A 22,979-nucleotide genomic window follows, 5' to 3' on the forward strand; every position below is an offset into this window, starting at 1 on the left:
AGGAAGGAAGAAACTCTGTTCTCACTTCACATAAATAAAAGCCAGCAAAATACCATGGCGGGGTCATTACTAAAAGCATTAGAAATTATCTCAGCAGTTTTGAGACAGGTTTTTTCGGGCCCCTTGCAAGACCAAGGAGGAGGAACATTATGCCACTACTCACCCTGTATCACCCGTGTGTTTGTGGGTAAAAGCCAGAATATCTGCAGCTCTGCCAGTGCCGTCATAGACCACCACAGGGACAGCTGGGCTGGCCCTCACGTACTCCCACACCATTAGGATCACATTGGGGCCTCCTTCCACCACCAACCCAACTACAGGTACACCTTGGCCCATTCCTGTTTCAAAACACACCTAACCCGTTACAAACAGGTCTCAGCCACACAGAAAGATCAGAGCATCTGGTAAATAAAACTCATGAAGAAGTCTCATACATGGTTCAGTGGTGGAAAACATGTCTTCACCATCTCTAATTTGACTTACACTTTTTAAGACTTTCACAGAACTTCTGCAACCAGATCAATAAGGCCATGAAAACCTCCTGATAAAATTGTGCATTGCAAAGAAAAAACATCCTTCAGAATATCCCTCTGCTCTTTACAACAGATCTTACATGCACGGACACTGACGGTGTTTGAAGTGTGGTCAGTAACCATTTGTTTACCTACATACATAGAAAAGTAATCAGGCACTTACTCAAGTTTTACATCAGCAGGGCAGGGTTTTTTTAATAAACAAAAATAAATTTCAAATAAGATACAATAGAAATTAAAAACAACAGAAAGCCTGACTTGCAAAAACTCATAGTGAAGAAAGATCTAAGAGGCAGAGTAAGAAGCTCTATATATGAACACATTGAAAATTGGGTAAATTTCTATATTTGAAAATACTATAATGTAAGCAGATAAATGAAACAAGGATTCAACACCATAACTCTGCATTATGATTCAACATCATAGCTCAAGATTTAAATCACTAGGTAAGAGTGAACTTCCACAGATAATTTATACAATCTAGTGCATAAAAAGAAATATTTGTCTAAGCAATAAATATTTCATTCATGATTTCTATGCCATAACTTGGTTACTGTATAGGCAAACAATGAAAGTTACACAATTTAAAAAACATTAGCTGACAGCACTCTGTTCCCAACTAGTCTTTGTTTCTGTACCAAAGGAGGTCCCAGGCTTGCAATATAGAAGAGTGATGAGGATAAAATAATGAAGAGGGGAAAAATAATTTGAATTACATTTAATGTGACATTTTTTTCACCTAGAAAAATGCTAGAAAACTATCTAGTGCTGATACAAAGACCATGCAAAACTGCAAAGTGAGCAAATGCTCTATACTTAGTAAATAATCTGAGTCATTTAGGTGTGGCTACAACTGAAAAAACAAAATGTGAGTTAGCCCAAAGGCATAATGCTTTATAAAAATGCTGTCCTTTTCATTTTCCTCATATTCAGTGTTCAAGACACATGCAATTAATAACTTTTAACCTAAGGAAATCTATGGCAAATGAAGATGTACAACATGTAACAGGAAATTTCAAGTAGTTCCACAACTTTTAGGATAGGTTTTTCTGTCATAAAGCTGACCACAGCAGTACTCACTTGTGTGTATTTTCTGAAGTGATATGTACTTCTCCAAATTCCTCCTGAGCATCATTTCATTCCCATACTTGCCTACTGTCCCATCATCTGCCATTAGAAAATGAGAATGCATGCTGTTGAGGGTACTTAGCTTGCTGAGTGGATTACCAAGAGTCTGGTACAGGCAAACTACCTAAGAAAACCAAAATAAAAACATCTTCAAAGAAACCAACAAATTATCACCATTTATGTTGCCTGTCTTGTATGTATTTATTATATTGTGATCTTCTGAGAGCCTCATCATGCTTTTTGAGTTTCGGTCTTCATTTGATTCTTAACAGCAACAAAACCACAATTAATACCACCGAAAACATTAGTGATTAGGCTTGCAGTCTTTAGTCAGAGTCACCGCCTGCCTTTGTTTGCAACAGTTGAAACACATTGCCCTATTTTTCCTCAGTGTATTCCCATTAAAAACATGTGAGCTACTTTATCAGGAATGATTTCACCTTACTTGTCAAGTGTTTCTAGACAGTCATGTAGATTGTACCCTCACACTAGCACCCACATGAATTTCTAGTTTATAAATAAAATTTATGCATATTAATATCCTTTTTGAATATACCGTTAACCTGATTGCTCATCCTGAATCACATGATAATAGAAATATATCATTTGCAGCCACAAGAGAATTGCCTAATCAGTTACAAAATTTCAAAAAGTAATGGCAATTTCCTGTAAGAAAACAAATATTTCAGAACTATTCTTTTGCATACAAAAAGCAAAATACAGTGCCTGAACATGCCAAAAAATTCTACTGCTGGGCAAAATCCAAGCCTTCATTACTGAGAAAAAATACCAGACCAGTGAAATGAAGCAGGCAGACAATAAAGTATGCAAGAAAGCTATAACATCCCCTGAATATGAAGGTTTCTATTATTTAAATGTGTCCAACTCACATCTTTTCCAATGAGATCCCTCTGGTTTTCAATGATACCCCATGGAGGAATCCCAACAGCACAGATCTTTCTCAGGTGTGGTGAGGCACGGCCTTTCAGTGCATCGCCCACATGCCTGGACACTCCTAAACAGATAATTAAATCATAATTTTTCTTCTACTTTTGGAGACCTGCTACAGGACACCAGCGAAAGGGTTTTCCATCATTTAGTTTATTCTACAGTTATGTTTTAACCAGAAACAAACCATCCCGCCCAACTTGTATATTTGATGTGCACCACAGGAATTGTAAGGCTTAAACGTAATGCATCAATGCTTCAAACTCAACATATATTTCTAATTAATTTCTAATTAATAATACTCATATACGTTGCTAATTTGTACTTCATAAAACTTTATTATTTACATAAATGCACAGAACAGTTCTCCTGTAAGGGCACCAGACTGATAAAAGCTAAACTTTCAGTTCTGTGGCTTACTGACCCCCTCAGTTTTTGAGAGTAGTCTAAAGGGAGTTTCAGATACTAACACACTAATTAATGGATTCTCCAGATTCAAAACTTTCTTAATTATAAAACCCGTTAAACTGAGATTTGAAAACTATTTCAAAACCACAAATCACAGTGCTCAGAACCTAAATATTTTAATGAAACAGATAAAACTGACTGCAAATAAGTTCTGGTTATCTCCTATCAGTGTCTCTTATTAGATGCATAATACTCTGCTCTTTGAATTAAAAAAAAAATACCCACAAAACAAAAAAAAAAACAAAAAAAACAAAAAAAAAAAACCAGAATGCCTGTAAACAGCAGAACATATGTTACTCTTCAAATTATGCATTGTTCCTTTAAAAAGCTTCATTTTGTAATAAAATACCACAATTTATCAAACAATCTCATTATATTTGCCCTAAATGTATATGCTTGTATGGCAGAGAAAGAAAACCAGAGGAAAACTGAAACAAAGAAAAATAATTACACTACCGCTGTTGATGCCTTCTGTAATTATCCATGCTCCTGTAGTCTCAGCAGCCTTTACCAATCCCTTGCTGAAAACCTGCTTGACCTTTGAGGGAAGCTTGAAATTTTGAATGCCTCCATGAACAGAGATCACTAGCTTTGGCAACTCCATCTGCCATTCTTTAACCATGAGGTGCAACAGCTGATCCAAATTACTATCATATGAAAGTCTAATATACTGGAAGAAATAATAATGGATAAAATAAACATCCTTGAATTACTCCCAGAGAAAAAGAGTTCTCATCATTAATGTCTTAAAGATTTTGTGAAAGATTAGAACTTCCACACTACTGCTAACATGACAGCACAAAAATACATCAGTGAGCAATACAGACAGCAACACAGACTATGCTTAATCACAGTGAAGTTCAACATAAAAATATCATACACACACTCTAACCTGACTTACTTTTAGATTCCCCTGCCTTTCTTATGCTGAAGTTATAAAAATAAGTTGGACATATAAACCCAGCACCTCTTACCTTGGCATGGTAAGTGTGATCTCCATCTTGAAAATTGATTGTACCAAATGCATCTGTTGGACTCGTCTTTGTGTGTTTTTGCACAGACCATTCTCCAGAATCTTTCTGTGGGGCAGACTGATAAACAGGCCAGCTGCAGTCTACTCCTGGGTGATCTCCAATCAGCCGTCCACAGCAACATCTCACACGAAAAAATAAATAAATTATTTTATATCAGACACACTTGCAATGCAACTCCAGGATCTTCCTCAGAATAGCACCAATAACTTTTCTGCAAAGAAGGATATAGTAGCTTTCTTAATAAAAATTAACTCAGCTGAAAAAAATCTCAACAATGACAAAATGACATTGAATTAAATCATAAATATATTTTGTTGGATACAGAATTTGTTCTCTACCTGAGGAAGCAGTTGGGAGATTGGACTAAACAATCTTCAAAGGTACCTACCAACCCAAACCATGCTGTGATTCTGTGTGATTCTGTAACAGTTTGAGAGTCCTGTATAGCAATTCTGACCAGAGCAATGCAGCTCAGATTTATTGGTATCAAATGTGACATTTCAGAGGAATATCTTACGACACCAAGGTTTTCCATGTTTCTTAGGTTATTCTAGGTACTGATGAAAGATCTAAGAGCTACCATCATTAATTAGGGGGAGAGGAGCTACAGGGAGCTCCTCTCCCTGTAGAGAGAAGTAAGAGAGAACTTCAGGGTGATCTTTATACTAACCCTTGGATGCCAGCAAAGTGAATATACCAAATGCAATGTTAAGTGAAATTTAGCAGAAGCTCAGTTAGCATTAAAGATTTGCAACTGCATGAATAATCCAGATTCCAAATTCAATCAGTATTACTGTCATACAGGCCTCAACAGGCTCCAGTCTCCTCTCCAGGATTAACTTCAATGTAATTTATAGTGACATCTGACAGTCCAGTTTTCCTTTAGAGATTTCAGAGGTCAATATACCCTGGGAAATGGAGACAAATTCTTCCCTTTTACTCTTTTAAGATAAAAAACATCCTTCAACAACCCAAACTCAATGACTGCCTCAGGACTCAGATGTATTATTTGTGGATCGCAGGGTAGGTTAGTTGTAAACATCTGCAAAACCCTAAAAAGGTACATTCAGAAAGAGAGTTTTCTGTGGATATGAGCGTGAACTAACTGATGAAAGATAAATAGATTTAAAATAACAAACAAACAAAAACAAATCCCAAAACAACCCTAAGCAAACTAAACAAGTAAATTTCTTTAGAAAGGCACTTTTTGAAACCATGAAACTATGTTTGCACTCCAGTTTTTCAACACAGGCAAATTGCATTTGATTGATTCAATGCTCTGAAAAGCGGACTGGAGAAGGAAGCCTACCACACTCTTAATAACTCAATTAAACATTCTTATTCACTGGAGAATTAAAGAGATGCAGAAGCCTAGCACTGCAGAAAAGACCTGAGCTCTACTGTCACACGTATGATGTATGATGATGGCTAGCTAGAAGTCAGAAGACAACAGGGACTACCAAAAATGCTCAAATTTTTGTCAAGCTACTTCAAAATGGCTTAGCTAACCTGGACCACCTACACCTTCTCCCTAGATGAGATAAATAGTAGGATATCACAGAAATCTAGGGACTTGCCAAAAAGAAGTCAGGCATGTGCTTACAACTGAATCCTGAAAAAATAAGAGGAAATAATCTAGCAGGGGAGGGGAAAACACACAGAGGGGTTTTTACTGCAAAGTTACGCTAACCAGAAGTATTGTCCAGTCTGGCTCACTGCATGACTCCACAACCATCTGCACTGTGGTAGTGGCAGAAAGAAACCCAGGGATTAGCAGGGGGAGCACAGGATCTGCTGAAACAAACTATTGATCTAGGGACCTCATTTTGATGACCTGAAAAGCAAAACCCATTGTAATTTTGCCTCCTCACAGGCAACCTAAGACAAACAAGGTCAAGGCTGATGAACTAAACAAAAAGTATCCAAGCTGGAACTTGGAGAATCAAACGGTCACACCAAGTCACATATATACAATGACATTATTATTTCAGAAGACTGTGTACGATAACACAGATGGAAGATCATTATTGACATCATGATGTTAAATAACACGTAGACTCAAAATCCACACTCAGAGTCACTGATAGAGAGATATCTAAACAGAAAGTGTTTCAGAGCAATGTAGCAGCAAAGCAGATAGCACCAGGGACACAGATTTGGATAAAATCAGCCCGCAAAGAGCACAAGGCCAATGACTGTATTTGTTTATGACTCTCCCTACATACCTCAAAGGAAGGACCAGAAGAAAGAGGTAGTTTTGATTTTATCATTAGTCTTTAGAGGACAAATTTCTCCACAGCTGAGCTATTATCCTCCTTGCTCCATTTTTTTCTGCTTACTTTTTGGGGAGAAATAAGAGGGTAAGAGACAGCAAATGTCAGGAAAAAAATTATCTTTAGGTGAAAGATTATAAAAAACGTAGATAACCTATTGTCCTTTAGTCCTGAAAATACCTTGTGGTCACTGTATGCTCATAGAGTGGTCTCACATCAGCAAGACCTTTTATCCAGGAGTCATTCCAAAAGACAGAGAACCAACAGCAATCCCAACTAAATACTACATTACCTTACATGGCTCACTTAGATACCACATTATACATTCTGAGTCAGCAAATACCAGCACTTGGAATGACAGCACTGAAAAGCAATCAAGCTCATCATCAGTGGATTACATTTTCTAAAATATTAAATAAATTCAGCCCATCATCAAAGTATGAGAACAGAATGACTTATCTGTCTCATACAATACTGTTCCATACAGGGTTACATTAGCAGTCCCTTCTAGAGCAGCAAGAGTCAGAGCAACCTGCCTTTTCAAAGCAGAGATTCTGTGGAAAGGAACTAACCATCTCACAATACAAATCAGTGCGGGAACCTTGAAGCTGAGAGGTCCAGTGAACACTGAACTTTTTAGTAATTAAAATCACTTGCACTACATACTTAATGTTTACTTGTAAGTGCACCCAGAGGTGAGTTGCACCCAGAACAGCTGTTATACTGAGTAGGCAGTGGAAGAACTGTACATAAACCTAACACACAGATGTTGCAGGGTACATGCAGCTGCTTTTACCTTAGAGATTACCACAGCAAGAGGTATGAATGTAAAAGGACCAGTATATCCCAAACAGCTCATGCTCTGCTCCAAGCTGGCACTCTTGCTCTCTCTAGTCATCTAGCAGGAAGGGACAAGGTGCTATGGACTCCTGAGCTACCCGAGACGTCAAATGCCAAGACAAAGAGGCTCTCAGGAAGGCTGAGGAAACCAAAGCAGAACATCACCTACATCTGTTTGGGTTTTTTTCTGTAAAGTTCTGTGCTGTGTTCATAGTGACAGGGCTCAAGAAGGAGAGGAAGTACCAGACAGGGATAATGGTTGAGTCATGATTGCTCGAGAGCATTTGACACACACATGTCCCTTGGACCTTTCAGGTTGCACCCCAAAGTGCTGAGGAAACTCAGCGCTCAAAGATCACAGAGATCAGGAAGGTCTCCAACAACTGGAGAAAGACAAATGTCACACCTGCCTTCAAAAAAGGTCAAAAGCCAACCTGAGAAACCGCAGGCCAGCCACTCTTCTGCCAGTCCCAAGTAAAATCAAGAAGCAAGACATCCTGACGCCCATGTCTGAGCACAGCAGGGAGAAGACAGACAGGGACAAGTTCACAAGCATTTACCATAGGTAGATCATGCCTGACCCACTAAACTGCCTTCTGTGTCAAAATCATGGTACAAGAGGAGAGCAGAAAATGCAACCTACCCTTGCTCTAGCCAGGCTTTTGGCACTGTCTCCCCAGTATTCTTGTACCTGGGCTGGGACATTACAACCTGGGAGGGAGGACAGATTGATGGGTGAGAACCTGGTTGGATGGTGGGCTCACAGGGTTGTTCAGTCAGATGCTGCCTAGAGGCCAGTGTCAGGCGGGGTCCCGCAGAGTCTGTGCGGGGCCTGTTTGGTTCAGCATCTCCACTGGTGATCTGGAGGAGGGGATGGAGGGCAGATGCTGCCCCAGAGCAGGGGCAGCTCTGGGGCATGGCTCTGGGTGCCGGTGGGCAGCAAGCTGCCCTGGGGCCACCTGTGTGCCCACGCAGCAATGAGGGCCAGTGGTGCCTGGGGTGGGGTGAGCAGGACATGGCCCCGAGAGACAGAGGAAGGCAGGGACTGTGGCCTCTACTTGGTGCTTGTCAGTTTGGGTCCCCAGCACAGAAGAGACACCAGCAAACCAGAGGGACTTCAGGGGAGAGTGACCATCCTGGTGACAGACAGTGGGGCTGCAGCCCTTCACTTCCAAGAAGAGGCTGCAGGATTAGGAATGGTTCAGCTGGGAGGAGAGATGGTTTCTGGGCCATCCAACAGCATCCCCAGCACTGATAGGAGGGGATGAAGGACTTGCATTCAGGCTTTTCACAGTGGTGTGTGGCAGGAGGGTGAGAGGCAGCAGCACAAGGTGACACAGGGGAGGCTCAGGCTGAAGATAAGGAGAAGCCTCTTCCCCAGGAGGACAACCCAGCAGTGGAGCTGAGACCTGACAAGGGTGGACTCTCTCTGGCCTTGGGGATTTCATGCCCTGACTGGGTGAAGTCCTGAGCAGCCCAGCCTGACTCTGCTCTGGGCAGGGGCTGGGACTGGAGACCTTCCCAGGTCCCTGCCAGCCTGATACATCTCGTGAGCCTATGGATATATCATATGCATTGATGCAAAGCATCTTTGCAATGACTTTACCTTCTTTGCCTCAAAGGATCACTAAGCTACTAGTAAAGGAGGAGCAACATCAGTAACACAAAAGCAGACTTCTGGAAAAATCACAATTTGAGTGGTAAGGGGCCTGGAGGGTCAACACTAAGGCAAAAGTAACTGCAGTAGCCAGATTACAAAATCCAGTGGCCTAGCAGGCAGCACTTTAGAGACTGTGTCCAAAATATATGCCTAAAAGGTCAGATATAGATGTTGGATGTAAAAAGTTGCAGAAGGTCAGCACCACATTCCTGAGTATTCATGCAGTGAGATCAGTCTAGGTGCTGTCTGGGATGTGTTTGTGAGCACTGTACTGAAGAGTAGATAGAAGCCATTTCAACACACCAAGGAAGCATGGACAAAGGTGCCAGTAAGTTACTCAGATTTGATTGGCAGCTACTAAATGGAGTTATTCTACTTAGTATTAGCAAATAGTTGTATAACCCACTCATAAACTGTTTGCAAACCTTGGAAGGTCTCTGCAAGTAAGAAATCATTAACAGATTTCATTTGCCCACAATATATTATAGTAGACATCAAGTATATTCCCATGATTTTTTGACTGTTGTGGAAAATCACAGATCTCAGGAGGCCCAAAATCTGTTTCATTGCTAATAAACACATTTCATTGCTAATAAATACAATATAACCAGTTATAACACTCATGGAAAATTATTTCCCATTGTTAGGATCAGAAAAATATTCCTAGAACAAAGCTCTGTGTACATATTAAGATATACAAGAAGACAAGAACAGTTAACATTTGGGAAAATGTACTTGCAAGGTAGTGGCTGACTGAAACTAATATCAGACATGCGCACACATTCTGCATATACAGCAGACTGACAAATAGGATTCACATGAATTTAAACAGCATGAAAATGCTCAACAAAAAGTGAAAGAAAAAACTACAGGATAAAAAACCCACAAAATTATGGGATATCTTTACAGAGAAAGGTGAAAGAAAAAAAAACAAACCCAACCCTGTGGGGTGCACATTTCCAGTTTCTCTTCCTCCCTCTTCCACTGCACATTCATGAAATTAAACCATGTTTTGTTAGAAGGCTGATTTGCTGGAAAGCTAATCTTGGTTTGGTTTCCACCCTCACAGGTTAATTTTCATAACAATGAGCTGCCCAGATCAAGTAAGAACACAGTCATTCTGCAGTGGGAAGTTGGAGGACTGCAGAACTGTAGTCTCTATTCAGACAGGATTAAACCACTATATTTTGAATCACAAATTAACTTCATCTTGGATACCCACCTGAGTATCTGAAGGTTATCAAGAAGCATTAAAATGCTCCTTGCATTTCTAATTGCAGAACACTTGCAAATATCTTTGAATCTCTATTCTTCCACTCTAAAGCAAAATATACACATGACCACTCCCTGAGAGGGAGTTGACCCTTTCTGAACAGATGCAATGCAGATCATTTGCCTTACTTACAATGCCAACACCATTACATATACTTTCTTTTACAGCAATGTGATTTCAAGAAGTAATTTATTTGCTTTTTGGAAAATGTGACTCTTGTTTCACTTAAATCTTAGAAGCAAAATAAAATGTGAAATATGATTAAGAGCAAATGATCATGCTCATGCAAGTGACAGGACTAGATAGCACCAGGTTGCTAGTCATCAGTTAATCAGAAACTCATTATTTTCTGTTGCTTCAGCCTTCAGAGGTCTTTAACACAAAACAAATATCAAGGAAAATTACAATTTTTGTTCCAACAACTCATCATTTATTACAGTATCAAAACCTGTTTGGAAAACAAGCTGAATGACAAATGCTGGAATGAAAACAACTAATTAATACAAGCCACAAAATATTAGGTGTCTGAAAAACCCACAGATGAGTTAAATTTTTGTTGCTTGCCTTTCCGAAAGGAGGGACTCAGAATGATCACTGCAGAGAAGATAATAAAACTTCAGAAAACCTATCATACGGGAAGTTTCTATTACCCTCTTTTATAGAATGACACAATCACAGAATCATTTAGGTTGGAAAAGATTTTTAAGATCATCAAGCCCAAACCTAAATCTAAGATGGCCAAGTCCACCACTAAACTATATCCCTAAGTGCAACATCTACACATCTTTTAAATACCTCCAAGGATGGTCACTCAACCACTTCTTTGGGCAGTACGTTCCAATGCCTGACAACCCTTTCGGTGAAGAAATTTTTCCTAATAACCAGTCTAAACCTTCCCTGGTGCAACCTGAAGCCATTTCCTCTCGTCCTATTGCTTGGTACATGGGAGAAGAGACTGACATCCACCTCACTATAACCTCCTTCCAGGTAGTTTTAGAGAGTGATAAAGTCTCCCCTGAGTCTCCTTCTCTCCAGACTGAATAACCCCAGTTCCCTCAGCTGCTCCATGTAAGACTTGTGCTCCAGACCCTTCACCGGCCTCGTCACCCTTCTTTGGATGCACCCCAGCACCTCAGTATCTTTCTTCTAGTGAGGGGACCAAAACTGAAAACCGTAATCAAGATGCAGCCTCACCAGTGCCAAGTACAGGGGAACAATCACTTCGCTAGTCCTGATGGCCACTCTATTTCCGATACAGACCAGGATGCCATTGGCCTTCTTGGCCACCTGGCCACGCTGCTGGCTCATATTCAGCCGGCTGTCAACCAACACCCTCTGGTTCTTTTCCCACCAGGCAGCTTTCCAGCCACTCTTCCCCAAGCCTGTAGTATTGCATGGGGTTGTTGTAACTCAAGTGCGGGACCGGGCACGCAGCCTTGTTGAACCTCATATAGTTGGCCTCGGTCTATCAATCCAGCCTGTCCAGATCCCTCTGTAGAGCCTTCTTTCTCTCAATCAGATCAACACTCCCAGCCAACTTGGTGTCATCTGCAAACTTACTGAGGGTGCACTCGATCCCCTCATCCAGATCATTGATAAAGAGATTAAACAGAACTGGCCTCAATAGCGATCCCATGAGAACACACCTGTGACCAGCCACCAACTGGATTTAACTCTGTTCACCACAACCCTTTGGGCCCGGCCATCCAGTTTTTTATCCAGCAAAGCGTGTGCCCATCCAAGCCATGAGCAGCCAGTTTTGTCAGGAGAATGCTGTGGAAATTATGTCAACGGCCTTACTAAAGTCTAGGTAGGCAGTATCCACAGCCTGTCCCTTATTTACTAGGTGTGTCATCTTGTCCTAGGAGATCAGGTTTGTCAAGTAGGACCTGCCTTTCATAAACCCATGCTGACTGGGCGTCATCACCTGGTTGTCCTGTACATGCCGCATGACACACACAAGATGATCTGCTCCATAACTTTCCCCTGCATCAAGGTCAGACTGAGAGTCCTTTAGTTCCCCAGATACTCCTTCCAGCCCTTCTTGTAGATGGGTGTCACATTTTCTCACCTCCAGTCAACTGGGACATCACCAGTTAACCAGGAATGCTGAGAAATTATTGTCTTGGTGAGCACTTCCACCAGCTCCCTCAGTACTGGATCCCATCTGGTCCCACAAACTTGTGTATGTCTAAGTGGTGTAGCAAGTCAACTAACCATTTCCCTTGGATTATAGGGGCTTCATTCTGCTCCTCTTCCCTGTCTTCCAACTCAGGGGCCTGGGTATCCTGAGAACAACTGGTCTTACTGTTAAAAACTGAGGCAAAAAAGGCATTAAGTACCTCAAGCCTTTTCCTCATCCTTTGCCACTATGTTTCCCCCCACATCCAATAAAGGATGAAGATATTCCTTAGCCCTCCTTTTGTTGTTAATGTATTTATAGAAAAAAAAATTATTGTCTTTTACAGCAGTACCCAGATTAAGTTCTAGCTGGGTTTTGGCCCTTCTAATTTTCTCCCAGTGTAACCTCACAACATCCTTGCACTCCTCTTGAGTGGCCTGCTCCTTCTTCCAAAGGTCATAAACTCTGGGTTTTTTCCTGAGTTCCAGCCAAAGCTCTCTGTTAAGCCAGGAAGGTCTTCCCCACCAGCTCATCTTTCAGCACATGAGGACAGTCTGCTCTTGAGCCTTTAAGATTTCCTTTTTGAAGAATGTCCAATCTTCCTGTTCCCCTTTGCCCTTCAGGACTGCCTCCCATGGGACTCTGTCAACTAGTCTCCTAAACAGGCCAAAATCTGCCCTCTGGAAGTCCAAGGTAACAGTTCTCCTGACCATCTTACTTCTCTGAGAATCAAAACCTCTATCATTTCCTGACTGCTATGCCCAAGATGGCCTCCATCCATCACATCACTCACAAGTGCTTCTCTGTTCACAAACAGCAGGTCCAGTGGGGTACCTTATCTAGTTGGATCACTCACCAGCTGTGTCAGGAAATTGTCTTCCACACACTTCAGGAACCTCCCAGACTGTTTCCTCTCTGCTGCACTGTATTTCCAGCAGACATCTGGTAAGTTGAAGTTCCCCACAAGAACAAGGGCTAAAGATCTGGATAGACTGGAGCAATGGGCTGAGGCCAACTGCATGAGCTCCAATAAGGCCAAATGCCGGGGGCTGCCCTTGGGCCACAACAACCCCCAGCAGCGCTACAGGCTTGGGGAGGAGTGGCTGGAGAGCTGCCAGTCAGAGAGGGACCTGGGGGGGTTGATTGATAGCCGGCTGAACAGGAGCCAGCAGTGTGCCCAGGGGGCCAAGAAGGCCAATGGCATCCTGGCTTGTGTCAGCAATAGCGTGGCCAGCAGGGACAGGGAAGGGATCTTACCCCTGTACTCAGCACTGGTGAGGCCGCTCCTCGATTCCTGTGTTCAGTTTTGGGCCCCTCACTCCAAAAAGGACATTGAATGACTCGAGTGTGTCCAGAGAAGGGCAACGAAGCTGGTGCAGGGTCTGGAACACAGGTCCTACAAGGAGCGGCTGAGGGAACTGGGGGTGTTTAGTCTGGAGAAGAGGAGGCTGAGGGGAGACCTCATCGCCCTCTACAGCTACCTGAAAGGAAGCTTCAGAGAGCTGGGGATGAGCCTCTTTAGCCTAGTAGAAAGCGACAGGACAAGAAGGAATGTCCTCAAGTTGCACCAGGGAAAGTTCAGACTAGATATTAGGAAGCATTTCTCTACAGAAGGGGTTGTTGGGCGTTGGAATGGGCTGCCCAGGGAGGTGGTGGAGTCCCCATCCCTGGAGGTGTTCAAGAGTAGGGTCGATTTAGAGCTTAAGGATATGCTGTAGGTGGAAACTGTGCTAGGTGAACGGTTGGACTAGATGATCTCCAGGGTCCTTTCCAACCTAGATGATTCTGTGATATTCTGTGATCATGAGACTTCTCCCACCTCCTTACAGAGTATTTCCTCTGCCTCTTCATCCTGGTTGGGTGGCCTATAACAGACTCCTACCATGATCTCTGCCTTGTTGGCCTTTCTCTTGATTCTTACCCATAAACACTCAACCCTATTGCCCTATTGCTTATTGTCAATAAGCTCTAGACAATCAAAATACTCCACAACATAAAGGGCTACCCCACCGCCTCTCTCTTCTTCCCTACACCTTCTGAAGAGCTTCTAGCCATCCACTGCAGCACTCTAGTTTTGTGAGTAATCCCACCATGTTTCTGTGACAGTAACCATATCAGTTTTCCAGCTGCGCAATGGCTTCCAACTTCTGTTTGTTGCCCATGCTGTGTGCATTTGTGTAGATGCACTTCAAGTGGGCTACTGATCCCACCACCTTTTTTGGGGCAGAAGTCCTAATTCCTATGTAACCATTCTCAGGTGCTTCCATGGTTTCTAACACATCAATAACCCTTGCATCTTTTGCTGTTGCATGAATCTCCATCCCCTACCTCCACTGAGATAATAGACTGAAGGACCTCACTAGCACACTATTGGCATGCTGTCCCTAGGCTTACCTCTCGCAAGCCTGGTTTTATACCTTTCCCCCTTCAAATCTAGTTTAAAGTTCTTTCAATGAGCCTGCTAACTCCTGTGCAAAGATCCTTTTCCCCCTTTAAGATGTGTCCCATCTGTTGCCAGCAGGCCCGATGTCACATAAACTGACCCATGATCAAAAAATCCCAAATCCTGCCAGTGACACCAGGTTCAGAGCCAAGTATTGATCTGCTGGCTCTTCTTGTTTCTTTCCTCATCATTCCCTGCCACCAGAAGGATATGGGAGAACACTGCTAGTGCTCCTGATCCCTTAATCAGTTGTCCCAAGGTCCTGAAGTCTCTCTCGATTGCCCTTGGACTTCTTGTAGCAATGCCATTGCTGCCTACCTGAAAAATCACTAATGGATAATAATTCAAGGGCCATACCAGGGTAGCTTTCTCTTCACATCTTTAACCCAGGCCCCAGGGATCCAGCAGAATTCCCTAAGAAGTGGGTCCAGTCTGCATATTGGGCCTTCTGTTCCCTTCAGAAGGGAACATCTTTTTTTCTTTATGGAAGCAGTTTTGACACAGGACATAGCTCAATTTAACCTTGGTGACACCTCCAAGCTAGATGAACCACCATCCTTGTTATTGTTCAGTTCCACTTGCAGAGCCTCATACCTATTATGGCACCTGGGAAGGTGGGAGGCACGCCTGCTGCGCCGGACAGGAACTTGTCACCATTTCCCCCACCCCTTAAGTCACTGGGGCCAACCAGGTGGAGAGAGGACACGGAATACTCCTTATCATGTGTCTTGTCTTCCTGTCAGGCCTGTCCCAGGGAAGGTGAGGTATGATTGTAGCAGTGTCTCTCACACTCCCTGGCACTCCTCACCCTATCCACCCCCGTCTCCTGGAGCTCCGTCCCTACGTCCCTACAAAGAGGAGCTCCTCTCCCCAGGCACACCCCCCACAGCGGTGCTCACTGCTGACATCAGCACAGGCCCTACCCTGCAGCCTGGCAACAGGGTGCCAGCATCTTCCCATTGCTGCTCTGTCATGGCAGGTGCAGAGCTCAAAGCAGCCATTGCCTTCTGCCCAGTGGAAACCATCACTCCATGATCAAGCTGGCAGAGCTTCAGTGCCCTTCCCGCTCACACTCTCTGAGGGCTTCTCTTACACATGTGGGGGGCTTGGCCACCATTGCTCCTGCCCCAGCCAGGTCCCACCAGCCACTGTGGAGGCTCTCCCAGCTCCCTAGAGCTTCCCCTGATTCAGGAAACCCCCTGTGCACCACGCTGGAGTGCTCCGCCATGAGTCCTGCTGGTGCCAGCCACCAAGTGCAACTTCGATTACACCACATTCTTCTCCCTTCATTTTTGTTCTTCCTCTTTCCATAATTCTTATTGTTCTCCACTGCTTTCATCTCACTCTTCTTCACCCATGATACAGCTGGAATTGTCTCCCATTTAAGGCACACTTCCTCTTTTCATTCCTCAGCAGAAGATTAAGACAAACTCATCCACACAAGAAGATATTTGGATAAAATTTTCTACTGCAAGTAAATTAAATGCTATCATACAATTTCTTTTATCCAGATTTATGCTAAACATTCTCCAGCACACCACCAGAAATGCAGGTCTGACAATATATGAGGAAGGATATTTTGATGTCTTTACTTCTTTGACTAGGAATGACTATCACTAACTTTAGTTCATTATAAAAATCATAGATACATATTTATGCACTCTTACCTGATTAAATTCTGGCACACCTGGCATCCTGCAGGACACCTGTGATACAAGATGGATAATTAATATGTGTTTGTATAAAAGAAAACATCCATAATAGTATTCATACAGTGTTGATTCACCTGTGAAAAAAAATCTCATCAACAGCATTAAAGGCTTTGTTCTTCTGCACTCACCTCTGGAAGATGTACTGGGTAACTTCAGTGATTTGTCTGGCATTTTACATCTTAGACCGTAAGTCAAATCTGCATTTCACAGATGAGTTATCTATCTTATTTACTCTACACTATCCATGTGTTCAAATCAATATGTTCAAAATTACAAGTTTACATCCTCCGAATCTGATCTCACTAAGTTTATTTAGGCAACACCATCCACTAGATACACAATCTGCAATGCCTAATTGTTTGCTTTCTCAGGTCCTAAAACACAAGTTGAGGATATGATCTTTTCACACTCCACACAGTCTGAGTAGAAACCTCTATCTCAGAAGACTCAGCAACAGGCATTATTCTGAGGAAAGGAAAAAACGGTGGTACAGTATTAAGAATCCCTGTGCTACAATAACTCCATGTAACTCAAACTCTCACCTGGATGGCATCCGACACTTTTGGTTACTGGACTGAGAGCAACACATCTAAAAAGCCTAGGAAGGCCAATTATTGCCAATTTCTAATTCAAAAGAATAGTATCATTTAAAATGTACTGGTGACATCCATGAAAACATCTATGAAAGCATCTATGAAAACCCATAAACACCAGCAATCACCAACTGGGACACTGCAGAACTGCAAAGAATTTCAAGCTACAGACAAGACCCATAAAAAAGTATTCCGATTCCTTCTAAATTTAACAGAAAGAAAGTAAAATTCATTGTTTTACCTGTGAGGATCTTTGGAACTAGGAATGATGTGTGCACATTCTCTTTTACTGAAGACCTCTTCAATCCAAGATTTGGGGGACTGAAAAGACATTTCAAACATCATTGTATTCCTGAACTTATAAGAACATTATGCCAAAAATTGCACTATAATGTCTACATGGCTGTTTACACATAACACGTAACTCAGAATGAATCCCATCATGATGTTAGACAAAACCAAACACTGTAAGCTGAAGCTACAGCTCTGAACAGTCCTAGCTCTTCATGCCCAAGCTTCACACAGCTCCACAGAAAGATCAATATTAAAATTTATTCCCACCCCTCACTAATAAACATGAAAATTATTTAGAAGATCTGTCAAACACATGGAATAGAGGGAATGGTAAGGCGGAATCAGAACTTCTTAAAGGACTGCACTTCCCTTCTGCCAGAAGACTAGCAAACTGCAATCTTACTAAAGCTGTAAATGTCAAAAAGGGGAATATTTTATTTTTATGTCAAAGAGACAGTTGATTCCTTCATTTATTATTCTTAACAGAGTTAAGGATAGATTCATCCTGGTTGTGTGTTTGCTGAACTAGGAATACAGTGAAATGCAAAAGCAGGGAGCAAAGACTTAGACCTAGTATTACAAGTGCATGTCAGGTGGGTTTTATCCACTAGCCTCCTGGGGCACTGTGAAAACTGTGTCAGTGAAGCCTGTTGCAGCCAAGAAAACTGAACAGTCACTGTGGTACACAGATTTTTTTTCAAAGAATCTTACTGGGAGTCTTTGAACCTTTTCTCTTCAGTTTTATCAGGATGAAACTCCCTGAAAAGAATGATAGGTTTTGGATGCTGAAGTTCTAAATGTCTGGGACTGAGATTAGTAAACACTGGAAGCAAAGGATTTTTTTTGTCATCAAAGGGAACTACGCCATAATGAAACATATGCAGTGGACAGATATTTTATTACAAACAGTAAATACAATTATACCAATACTGATCATTATTATCTCACTGTTTCTCATGTTCATCTCACTCTCTATCTACTGTTGTCTACATTACACATAGACAGCAAGCTCCCTAGGACAGGGCACAGTAGGGTCCTGGTTTAAGATTAGGCATACAAAGCAAAGAGTAATCAAATAATATACATTGACTCCTTATCCGTTCCTTATGGTTGTCTGCAAAGTATCTACTTTGTAGAAGAATACTCATGGTAAGTACTTGTTATACTTGTTTGCAAAACATGTCTTTCATACAATGACTTAGAAAATAATTCAATTCTTAAGAATGACGGTAATTCAACTTATTAAGAGTACTGCTGGAAGCATTTTATGGATGGAGTTCAGCAATAATGCTTACGAAAGAGAATACCTCTCTTTTATCTCCTGAATGGAATTATGATCCTTAATAAAGGAGGCCCATTTGAGGTATTTTTACTTCAGCTTCACATCCCTAAACACCCCTGCATAATCTCCCAGCTAGTCATAGAGTTATGGAGGGCCGTGAGCTCCCTGAGTGAACTACCCAGCTTCCACCAAGACTAATGGGAGGCTTACCTTTGGTTTTAATGTACTCTGAAACAGCACCTACCCACCCACCCCTTCCCCCTGACAAAGATGAAAGAGATCACTAAAAAGCAATTTGCTGGTATTGGGGTGTGTGTGTGTTCTTCTGGGAGCAACTAATTGAACTGTGTCTGGTTGAGCTTTGAATGAAGGAGTAACAGCGTGGAGGATCCTCAGGGCTGGACAGAGCACAGGCATGCAAGAAAATTAATTATCGTAGAAAGAGACCTACAGAAGACAAAGCGCAAACATTAAATCCAGACAAAAGCCTTGGAAACAGTGAAGCTAATTTCATTACCTGAAGGCAGGCACACACTGCTCTCAAAAACCTTTTGGCTGTATTCTCGTTAGTAATCATTACTGTTTCATACTTCCTAAACCATTTTATTCCACTTGTTTGAGCTACCAAGCAAAACAGTGAAATGTTTGTAATATAAAAATACCCTGGGACTTTGATTTTTCTGAAACCCAGTAATATTTCTGGTAATTGGTTTTCAATCAGAACTAGGGAACAAAGAATCTTCTTATGTTATGGGGTGCCCTGGATAAAAACGAACTTTACTGAAGTTTTCCTTAACAGGAAAGGGTGTGACAGAATCACCAAGTGGTTGACAAGCCTTACAGCATTTGCTAAGGCGACATGCTCAGCCTTGTGAGAGAAGAACACCAACTACTGTCACTTTAATTTAGTAAGAGCACTAGTAGTTCAAAGTAATTTTCAAAGAATCACAGAATCATCTAGGTTGGAAAAGACCTTGAAGATCATCTAGTCCAACCATTAACCTAACACTGGCCATTCTCAACTACACCATATTGCTCAGCTCAGCACTAAGTTGCCCCAGCTCTTAAACACCTCCAGGGATGGGGACTCCACCACCTCCCTGGGCAGCCCATCCTAATGCCTAACAACCCATTCCGTAAAGAAATGCTTCCTAATATCCAGTCTAAACAGAATCACAGAATCATTTAGGTTGGAAAAGACCTTGAAGATCAAATTTTGAGCAAGCTGTTGGCATCACACAGTCTCAGGTAGCTTGCCTTAAGCTATTTCACCTCAAGCATGGCATATTCTGGAAATCAAGCGTTACCCAGGTATCTATCCAGATATACAGCCCAGTGTAACAGAGAAGCCTTGCATCAGTCTAGGCACCAGCAGCAAAACATGCTTGCCAACCGAGCAAGGCACTGGCACTCAGCCAATCCCTATGTGAATACACTTGAAAAGGGGCATTGAAGCTTTTAGCTGCAAAGCTCAGTGTTCCTCATCATAAAACAACACAATACAAGATAAAACACAGAACAATAATTTTGAAGGGAGGAGAGATCATCTGGTACACAACAGCTCTTGGGTGTGCTTATTTAAAACCAAAATATAACTTACAGTCCACATTGATGGAATATACTGTGTAAATTGAAGTAACAACATTTAATACAGAAGATGAAAAGACATTCTCTACTATCACCTTTTTGAACATCTAAGCTGTCTCCTAAAAAACATACCTTGTTTTAGAAAATTATCTTTTTTTAGATTTTGAAGGGTGGTTGGGAGTTAAGACAAAAATATCAGGACTTATAATTCTTGATGGTTTGTACATCCTTTTCCAACCCAGTCAAAAGCAACTGTGTTTTTCTGCAACTGAGGCAGTAAGGGCAGTGACTGACACATGACAGCTGATCAGGCTGCTCAAGTCATAACAGGTCAGGCTCAAAGTCCAGCAAAGACAATGGAAAAAAAATGCTATAGCTTCGGGTCACGTGCCATGAATCTAACCTTGCTACTGTAGAGGTCATTGACAAAATTCCTTTTTTTTTTTTTTCAGATGAACAAGATCACTATGAAAATTATTTGACCTTTGAATCTCAGAGCACCAGGGATGCACCCCACCCACTGACACAGACTCCCGCAGCACAACACTCCTATCAGTTAACTCCACTTCAGCATTCTCAGTAAACAGGGCTGAAAACAACATTTCAAAGTGCAATTGATACAATAATGAGAGTTTTTACCCTGGCCAGTATAGTATCTTCCCATACAGATATTTCAACATTAATCTTTACTTATTTACATAAAGAGTTTGACAGTGTTGCCTATGCTGCACTTTCACCGCCTTGCTTTCTGTAACTTTTACACTTCAAAAAGCATAGCACAGATAGCACATCATCTGTGTAAGATCCTGATGAAGCCTGTAACTTTATTTTCATCTCAAATGATAAACACATGAGTATAGCAAAAAAAGTGTTTGCAAAGTCCACTCTTTTTTTCTTTAATTAAGTTCCTGAAACAGATGGTACTACTTAAAAATATATGGATTGAAATTCCAATCAGCCATAGAAAAAAATGAAACACATGACTATATCACTATATTTCATCTTGTAAAGCATAAATTTCAAAACTGAAACGTTGTGAGACACAACAAATTTAGCATTATTAATTTCACATAAGGTGAAATCTTCAATTAATATGTAAAATTTATACCATAATGATAACAATAATTTCATAATTCAAACCTTTACTTAAGGTTTCTAAGCTAACTGTATAATTAGGAAAATGGTTTTTGATTACAGTCATTCACGACATCAGGGCTGGGCAAGTGAAAATAGAAAGAGGAGACCTCTGGAGGGCTGTTTGTTTGTCCTTGGTCCTAGCTTTGTAAAAGAGCTCTGTAACATATATATCTCCTTTCATAAAACTCTGGCTAACATTTTGAAACTGTCATCATTTAATTAAACTTCAACAACAAATAAAAATTGCTCTCATCAACACAATGAGGTGCATACACCTCAGACACATCAACCCATATCCTTTCTACCCCCAAACCCTAAAGGAGCCAAAAATACACCAACAGGTTTGCTCTGACCGACAAACTTCTGTTCTGATATACAGAGGACCTGAAGCCAAGTTTAGATGGCAATTTTCCTTCCAGAAAGTCCTGAGACCTTTGTTTGTGAGTTTTGCCTTCTCATTTCTCACCAGTCTGAGGATTAGGATCGCTGCTTAAACTTCCCTGCCAAAGAAGAGGTTTTGGAGATTTCTAGACTGATTTAGTCAATGGAGTGGCAAGAGTTTTGCTCTGAAATTTAAGGCACATGAGTAGTTTTTAGAAAATTGATTTTAATCACTTCTGCAGTATCTTTAATGTCTAAGATTCTTGCATAGTATGGTATTACAGGGTCACTGTCAGGTCAAATTTGGTTAAACAGGAGTAATGTTCAAAATTAAGGTTTCCAGGAGGAAAGAAAGAGATGACAGCATAAAATTTAGAGAAACACCTGCACCACTCATTTCTTTCAAATCATTGCTGACAGGGAGTGAGAGAAGACAAAACCTAAAACCTAGCCTCGCCCAGAAGTAATCTGTACTCCAAAATCCAGGGGTGTCATCAGCAAGGCGAGTGACCATGCCACCATCCTGAGGGGGTCACCGAGCAGGTATGCAAGCGCTTGGCTCACCAGTCTCAGAGGATGGGGCAATGCAACCCTGTGATCGCCTGCTGTACTGGTGCCTGCACTGATTTCACCACCCATCCATCCTGTGCAAATGGGTGAATGCTTCCATTTTTGCTGCTGCTTTCTTCTGCCCCAACCCACCCCACCATCTCATAAAGGATTTCACAGAGTCAAAGTCTTTAGGTGCACTGCACTAACTAAGCACTGATGGAAGCAGGGGCTAACATGCATTTGTCTTGCTCTGGAATTAGCTTTATTAAACCAAGATCCACAAGAAACATTTAGCCCCCTCAAGACCAGACAATAAGCACTGTTCATTGGTTGAGTACCGAACTCAGGAAAACTAGGTTACACTGCCAATACCAACCAAAATTTTAGTACCATTAGTTGTACTTATGTCTCCTTTGGGGTGAAAGGCACAGATACACATATTTTCTAACAAAACAGCATGCAGCTCTGGACACTGTTCAATTCGCTGCAAAAGGAAGTTAAAAGGCACACATCTCTCAAAATGGTGAAAGCAAATACTCATTAAATAGCAACAGATAATTCTGAGACTAATAGATTTGTCTCAGAACTCCAGTATACTTATGCAGTACCTATAGAGACCCTTTACTGCTGATGGCAAGGATTAGAAATATCCGCAAGATCCAAAACTGCAAAGGAGGGAGACACAATTTTCAGGTGAAAGCATACCTGTGAAAAGACTG

General features: G+C 41.6%; 1 protein-coding gene across 1 annotated transcript in view; it reads right to left on the minus strand.

Annotated features, from left to right (window-relative positions):
• The window catches only part of TRPM6 (transient receptor potential cation channel subfamily M member 6), a 77,492-nt gene extending 60,123 nt beyond the window's left edge, over nucleotides 1-17,369 (minus strand). Inside the window, exons 1-7 of the mRNA XM_074932712.1 lie at nucleotides 17,269-17,369; nucleotides 16,390-16,428; nucleotides 4,052-4,232; nucleotides 3,534-3,747; nucleotides 2,552-2,676; nucleotides 1,614-1,785; nucleotides 164-338 (exon numbers count right to left, since the gene is read on the minus strand). Of these exons, the coding sequence (XP_074788813.1) occupies nucleotides 164-338; nucleotides 1,614-1,785; nucleotides 2,552-2,676; nucleotides 3,534-3,747; nucleotides 4,052-4,232; nucleotides 16,390-16,428; nucleotides 17,269-17,369 (1,007 nt within the window). The remainder of the gene's footprint in view (nucleotides 1-163; nucleotides 339-1,613; nucleotides 1,786-2,551; nucleotides 2,677-3,533; nucleotides 3,748-4,051; nucleotides 4,233-16,389; nucleotides 16,429-17,268) is intronic.
• Between the last annotated feature and the right edge of the window lie 5,610 nt (nucleotides 17,370-22,979).

This window comes from Athene noctua, chromosome Z (genome assembly GCF_965140245.1).
Source record: "Athene noctua chromosome Z, bAthNoc1.hap1.1, whole genome shotgun sequence".
NCBI classification, from domain to species: Eukaryota; Metazoa; Chordata; class Aves; order Strigiformes; family Strigidae; genus Athene; species Athene noctua.